Source organism: Mitosporidium daphniae (genome assembly GCF_000760515.2).
Source record: "Mitosporidium daphniae strain UGP3 chromosome Unknown contig-18, whole genome shotgun sequence".
Classification (NCBI taxonomy): Eukaryota; Fungi; Microsporidia; genus Mitosporidium; species Mitosporidium daphniae.
Window position 1 is genome coordinate 56,362 of NW_013546634.1, and position 6,713 is coordinate 63,074.

At 40.5% G+C, this 6,713-nt stretch overlaps 4 protein-coding genes across 4 annotated transcripts; 2 read left to right on the top strand and 2 right to left on the bottom strand.

Moving 5' to 3' along the window:
* Positions 1 to 63: 63 nt before the first annotated feature.
* On the top strand, positions 64 to 1,002 carry DI09_18p310 (D subunit of V-type ATPase; the record flags this gene model as incomplete). The annotated part of the gene is made up of 5 exons (XM_013383298.1): positions 64 to 234; positions 333 to 412; positions 437 to 680; positions 710 to 865; positions 886 to 1,002. 5 exons carry the CDS (start codon positions 64 to 66, stop codon positions 1,000 to 1,002), a joined length of 768 nt encoding a protein of 255 aa, XP_013238752.1.
* Positions 1,003 to 1,196: 194 nt separating this feature from the next.
* DI09_18p320 (uncharacterized protein) lies at positions 1,197 to 3,013 on the bottom strand (the record flags this gene model as incomplete). The annotated part of the gene is given in 5 exon segments (XM_013383299.1): positions 1,197 to 1,325; positions 1,363 to 1,551; positions 1,567 to 2,039; positions 2,069 to 2,730; positions 2,793 to 3,013. The coding sequence occupies 5 exon segments, from the start codon at positions 3,011 to 3,013 to the stop codon at positions 1,197 to 1,199; spliced, it is 1,674 nt and encodes a 557-aa protein (XP_013238753.1).
* A 38-nt stretch (positions 3,014 to 3,051) lies between these two features.
* Positions 3,052 to 4,135, bottom strand: DI09_18p330 (uncharacterized protein; the record flags this gene model as incomplete). The annotated part of the gene is made up of 6 exons (XM_013383300.1): positions 3,052 to 3,310; positions 3,342 to 3,460; positions 3,491 to 3,565; positions 3,596 to 3,673; positions 3,699 to 3,989; positions 4,019 to 4,135. 6 exons carry the CDS (start codon positions 4,133 to 4,135, stop codon positions 3,052 to 3,054), a joined length of 939 nt encoding a protein of 312 aa, XP_013238754.1.
* Positions 4,136 to 4,536: 401 nt separating this feature from the next.
* Positions 4,537 to 5,157, top strand: DI09_18p340 (adenylyl-sulfate kinase; the record flags this gene model as incomplete). The annotated part of the gene is given in 4 exon segments (XM_013383301.1): positions 4,537 to 4,731; positions 4,767 to 4,886; positions 4,911 to 5,022; positions 5,042 to 5,157. The coding sequence occupies 4 exon segments, from the start codon at positions 4,537 to 4,539 to the stop codon at positions 5,155 to 5,157; spliced, it is 543 nt and encodes a 180-aa protein (XP_013238755.1).
* Between the last annotated feature and the right edge of the window lie 1,556 nt (positions 5,158 to 6,713).

Below are 6,713 nucleotides of genomic sequence, written 5' to 3' on the forward strand. Positions count from 1 at the left end.
TTATTAATTAATTGAAGGCTGCTAATTTAGATTTGTATTAAATTGCTGATTTTAATTTTACTAATGTCTTCGTCGGGCGGTGGTAAGCAACGCCTTGCTATATTCCCTACTCGTATGGCCTTGACCAACATGAAAAATAAGCTGAAGGCAGCTCAAAGGGGCCATATGTTATTAAAGAGAAAAAGTGATGCTTTGACTCAGAAATTCAGAGTCATTCTCGAGCAAATTAAAGAGGTAATTGATTGAATATTATCGCCTCTCAATTCTCACCATTGACTTTGTCTTTTCGTAATGTGTGATTTCCCCTTTGTGAATTTCGTTTTTATTTCAAGGCAAAATTGAAAATGGGCACTTCTATCCAGTCTGCCCTATTTTCTCTGGCTCAATGTAACTATTCAGCCGGAGATATCAGGTAACGTCCGTTTTTACATGTTAGCTTCTCTGTCAAAGAGTCTGTGACAACTGCCACTCTTCAAACTACCTCCAGAAGCGACAACGTCTCCGGAGTAGTCATCCCCTTCCTTAATCTCAACCATGAACATTCATCAGACAGACTGAGTGGTCCGGCCCAGTCTTCAATGGACTACACCGGATTGTCCAGGGGCGGTCTTCAAGTACAGTCAACCAGAGAAAACTGGACTTCATGCATCGGCGATTTGGTTGCACTTGCCTCCTTACAGGTACTTCATACACTCTTTTCGGTTTCCAGGCAGCTTTTTTTATTCTTGATGAGGTTATCAGAGCAACCAATAGACGGGTCAATGCAATCGAACATGTGGTGATTCCAAAGCTTGAAAACACCATCAATTACATTATATCTGAGCTTGACGAACAAGATCGAGAAGAGTTTTTTCGTCTCAAAAAGGTCCAAGGGAAGAAAAAAAGGACGCAATGCTTCTGACTGCAGAAACAACAGCAAAAAATTCCGTGGAAGTAGAACAAGCAATTTTTTGCACCGGAAATATCCTCAGCGTTGGCGATGATGATGACATTATTTTCTAACAGGTATTTATATGCTAAAATAAGCAAGCAATAAACTGGAAATTGAGCTTCCTTATGGCATTGAAAACCCCCATCCATACTATCGTTGCACGAAATAGTCTCATTTGTTGAATCAGAATTTACCATACTTTCCACTACACTATCGGAAGAGAATTTATTTTGTACTACGCTATCGGAAGAGAATTTACTTTGTACTACACTCCGAGAAGAGAATCCACCACAGAGGTCACATTCAATCTGCGAAGATCTAAATAGGTCTGGCCAACTCCGACAAATAGAATCGGTGCTCCCGATATGTGTGCCATCGATACTGCGGCACCAACCTAATGGGGGAAGAGCTATCACAAACCATCGGCCTACCTTATCATCAATGGTGTCAAATTTTGTCAGAACGATGCCGTCGATTATCCTCGGTCTACTTGTGGGCGAGGATAGCGGTGCATCTTTAATCAAAGATGCATTGAACTTGAGCAGCTGATCGACTGCTTCATTTCCCACAAGGGCCTCTCCGACGAAAATAATTCTATCCGGATTGGCGATTGAGATTAGCTACAAAATTAAAACAAGCGACTTCACTTTTGCCAAAGACTTCATAAGCGGCGTATTGTCTTGCATGCGACCAGCTGTATCGATAAAGACGACATCAATTGCATTTGCTTTGGCATGTTGTATTGCTTCTTTTGCCAACGAGGCAGCATCCTTTCCGTATCCACGCTCAAACAGAGTGACAGAACCCACTTTGGAGAGATTCTTAACGTGAACGGAAAGCTGCTCCACAGCCCCGCTTCGGAAAGTATCACCAGCGACAACCAATACTCGAAATCCCCTTTGAAGAGTCCAGTATACAAGCTTCGAAAGCGAAGTAGATTTTCCAACCCCGTTTACCCCAACAAGGGCAGCTACAAAAGGACGTCCTTGCTCTTTTGCCTCAGCCATTCCGAGGAAAATGTCGTTGGAAAATCTACTGTCGTCTGATGGTGTAAGTATTTGCTGGATAATTAGGGAGGTGGCATCCCTTATGATTGTATTTAGGGATCCTAAAGATATCAAGCAGTTAGCCAAGTACCTGAAGCCGAAAATGCAGAAAGCTCTTTTCCTACTAATTTCCTCTCTACGGCAGAGCAAACCTCAGAAGCCACAGACTCGGCAACATTTTTTGCAATTAGCGATTCCTTTAGGGTTAAAAGAGGGGAGGCGAGGTTTTCGTGGGAAAGGCATTTTGAAATTCCGCTGATTTCATTTATCTTTCCCCACAAGGAAGACAGTATTCCAGAATTTGGGGATAAAGCTTTTGATGAGGCCTTCCTAAGTTCTGGAACTTCCTCCCCGATACCGGTCAATGAAATCATCGAGGAGGTTTGAATATTTTGGTCCGTCTGATCCTCAGAGCCAAAATTCAGCTCGGAAAGATCGTTATCTTCTCCATTATAATAAGGATCGTCCCATTTTCGATTAATTTTCTTTGACCTTCGTAGCGGTTGTTTCGCCTGTCGATTGGCAGGGTCTGAGGAGGGTTTGGGTTCTGCATCTTGTAAGCAAATTGGAGTTTCTATGCACTCGATTTGATCCCCGGCACAGGATACACTCGATACTTTCAATATATTATAAATGGATTCATTTAAATATTTCTGTACATAATCTGAAATGGCTGGATAGCCTTTACTACCGATTCCAAAAGAATCGATAAGCTCCAGATTTGAAATTGTAGACAGGGCATTAACATAGGTACTTTTACTGGTATCATTGGATTTACCAGTATACGAAATCTAAAGTGATAAGGTCGTTGATACCAAAATACCAAAAAAATGAGTTTCCTTTTCTCATCAATCAGCCACTGAAATGCCTGCTTATTGTCGGAAGTAATGTAATGCTTCTCGGATGTTGAAATTGTAGATTCGATAAGAACCTTGCGGATGAATTCGCTTGTATAATTCAGGTATGTTTTACAAAGCGGTCCGCTGGTCCAATAAAGCAGCCCTCCAAAAGAGACGATCGCTGCAAAGTCAAACATAAATCAGCAATTAATTTTATTAATTAAATTATTAAAGTTTATATACAAGGAATGTCGTTCAATGCAACCGATATGATTCCCTTTTTATGGCCAGCATATTCTTTAAGCGTCAACCCAGTGGAGAGCTCCCACAGCCTGGCTGTTTGATCTGTGGAGACGCTTATTAAGAATGCCGAGTCAATTGAAAATACACCATCCCAGACCCATTTTTGATGTCCCGAGAGGGTGCATGTCAGCTGAAAGGATGAAGCATCCCATAGCCTCAAATTTGTATCGGATGAGAATGTAGAAATTCTCCTAAACACATAAATGATTGAGGAAAAAATACTTTCCATCAGGACTCAACAGTGCACGAGTGAGATACTTCCCCTGTGCCTTAAAGGATGATTGAGGTGAGCTTTGGATTGAGCCATTATAATTGATTAGCTCCCACTTGTAAACGGAGCCCTATTGTATGGGTTAAAAACCACAGTGTACCAAGTAGCTTGAGACAATCAAGCTAGATGCATCTAAAGAAATAGATATCGAATCCAAGGAATGTGGAACCACTGCCTATAAATAGTTACATACCGATCATGATACAATGTTTTCTATACAAGAATTAGTGGACAGGTCCCATGTTCTCAAATGGCCTGTAGACGTTACATACAAAATCTCGGCCTTGAGATGAGCGGAAATGATGTACCTGATTGGGATGGAGTATTGCTTGGTTGATGGCGCCGTCTCCTTTAGCTCCAAAATGACGTTGACATTTTGATGTTCTAGTATCCCAAATTTTAAGAAGCCCATCCTCTGCTGCGGTAAATAGCCATTTTGAGTCCTTTTGAAAACCGATAGATTTGATATTTCCTGCATGGTCTTCAAAGCCAATGAGCGGATCTGTATGTTCGCCGGTAATATCGAACAATTTAATTACAGAACAACCTGCGGCTGCCAGACACTTTTTATCCCGGTTAATGGCTATAGCATTTACTTGCTAAATGATAACGTAAGTCTTGAGAATACCGAATCAGTAAATGGGATCGTTAAAAGGCAAGTTGTGTATAACACGTCCCAAATTCGAATTGTGTGGTCATATCCAGCAGTAGCCAAAACAACTGACTGGTTCAAATAGCTAGACATAAAGGCTTTTAAATCTGGTTGCGTATTGATATATTACAATTAATTTTGGGTTTGAAGCAAATTTTGGTTGCATTCCGCTGCCCTTCCCCCAAACCCTAACCGAAAACACCGGAATTACAACTTTGCCGCAAGAGCGACCAATAAGTGCGCTCCACTGTTTGTCTTGAGATTCTCAGTAGTCTTATCTGATTTCGGTGCTATATATTTAAGGCTTGCAAATTTATGCTTGAAAAGCTACTGATGTCTTTATTGCCAACAAATACGAGGATGGGAAGCCTTTTCGCTTCATAAACCAAATCAAGTATTTAAATGCTCAATATTCCATTTTGACATACTTTGATGCTAATGGAACTTTCAATCGCTATTGGGAATGATGGGACTAAAAATACATACTTTCTATCATGTATTGCATTTGGTTCAGCGGTATCCGCCGAGCTGGGAAGACAACGGCAGCAATTGCTTTGAAATTATGCCTTAAGGAGCAATACAACATGCATGCAGTTCTGGTTGACATCGATGATTTAAAAGCAACGCTAAATGAAGACCTGAAATTCTCCAGAAACGATCAAAGAGAGAATATGAGGAGGATAGCACATGTACCTCCATCGTATTTTCACTTATATTTTGGAAGGTTGCAAGAATTTTCTGCAGCGAAAATATCATATCAATCGTAACATGCATATCCCCGTTCGCTGAGGATCGAAGAATGACGAGAGAAATTTTTAAGCGAGAAAGTATAGAAATGATACACGTATACTATTCTACTCATGAATAGATCTTGCTGGACATCCCAATACATGTAGCGAAAGAACGAAATCCAAAGGCTCTGGATGAAAAACAAGAACAGGGGATAATATCAGGTGATGATGATGAAGTCTTTCTAATACGTAGAGATGTTTAGAATAGACGCCCCGTTTGAGAGACCAGATAACTGTAACTTGGCTATTCGAACGGATCAATTTTCTATTCCAGAAACGATGGAATTGGTTCTTAAAGCATCAGGCAACATTGGGCTTTTGTAAAAACAGCCAGCCAGAAAGAAACCCTGATATACCGGGCTTAATAAAACCTCACTAAGCACAATTCCTAAATTGATCGTCCATTGTCCGCTGAAGTATCTCAGCATTTTCACAAGTTGAAGCTATTTTTAGGGTAAGAGTGATGACTTTTGGTAAATTTTCAATGCAAAACATATTGGCGGTCGGTGGTCAAGTCAAGTGTCGCTGTTGTCTGGTCATTTTATCTTTATTGTAATGTGTGCCTGTCCACAGTTATAGTTACCGCGATAAGGTTAGGGGGTTCGTCTCCTTCATCACTGGGGGATCCAGCAATATGACACGCATTAAAAGAATCGATGATGAATAAAAGCGGCATGCATCATGTCCCATGTCTTGGGTGTCTGTTGTTGCCTATATTTTGTAAAGAAAGACTCTCTGAAAAGGCGAAAATTCATGCTCTATTSTTAAAAAAGCTGTGGCTGACATTTATGCTGAGGTAGTTCTTTAAATTCAAGCTTACTCGCGGCTATGCAGCGTATTGCGTTGCAAAAGCTCGCGTAGCTCTTCAAACACCGATAGATATTATATATGTTGTGATGGCTCTCTTGCATCGAATCTGGTGTACTTTAGGTGTCCCCTAATGCTAAAGCCATATATCAACGAGTCTAAGACTGAAGGCTAGATTGCACAATAGGGTTAGATCCAAGCTAAAATGGACTACCATCAAACGGAGGAGGTGCCAAATTCCAGCTTTAAATTTAACGCCGAGCTGTGGAAATATACTGAACATTAGTTGTCAATTTGATTTAAAACATTTAGGCACAACAGCAGATCAACCGCGAACAAATACAATAAGTTCATAAGTGGCCGGTGCACGAGAAACCCACCCAGGTTTAAAACATGGGTCTAAACCAATAATCTTGATGCGGGTTCGAAGGATCAAAAACTATGGTGCAATATACATGGTCCAAATTTATCACCAATCTGGCGATAGGCCTAGTGTAAATTAGAAACTTGAAAGGACAAAAATCCGTGGCATTTCCTTGATCGCTATTGGCTAGTCAATATATCAAAACGCAAGGCTTAGTTATTCAGAATAGGCAATGGATAGTGCTTCGATAAATGCATCCCACAAGCGATATTTCTCTCTTTTGTTCGAGCTATGCATGCATATATACATATGTATCTCAAAAATAGTTTCTTTAGTCCAGCTCTGATCCTGCTTCTAGTAGGGATTCCATATTTTAAAATATTCAATGTTCATTTTTTCTTAATGGCGCGAGCATCAGTAAGATGAACTGCAATATAGCCCACCTAAACTAAGATAACCTAACCTTTAACAACTCGAGTGCTCGGAATTATCTCTGACGCCATATCTTCCGGTGCCGTGCCCATTCGGGAAAAGGCCCAGGTGCCTGCTCTGACAGGATAGTAATTATAGAGCGGATTTCATCGATATTTTTTACATTCTGAAGTATCAATAACTAGCTCCCAGAGCCTTGGGRTTCTAATTGAAATATATTATGTGCTTTTAGGAACCCAAACTTTTAAATCTCAAGCCTATAAAATCACCTTTATTT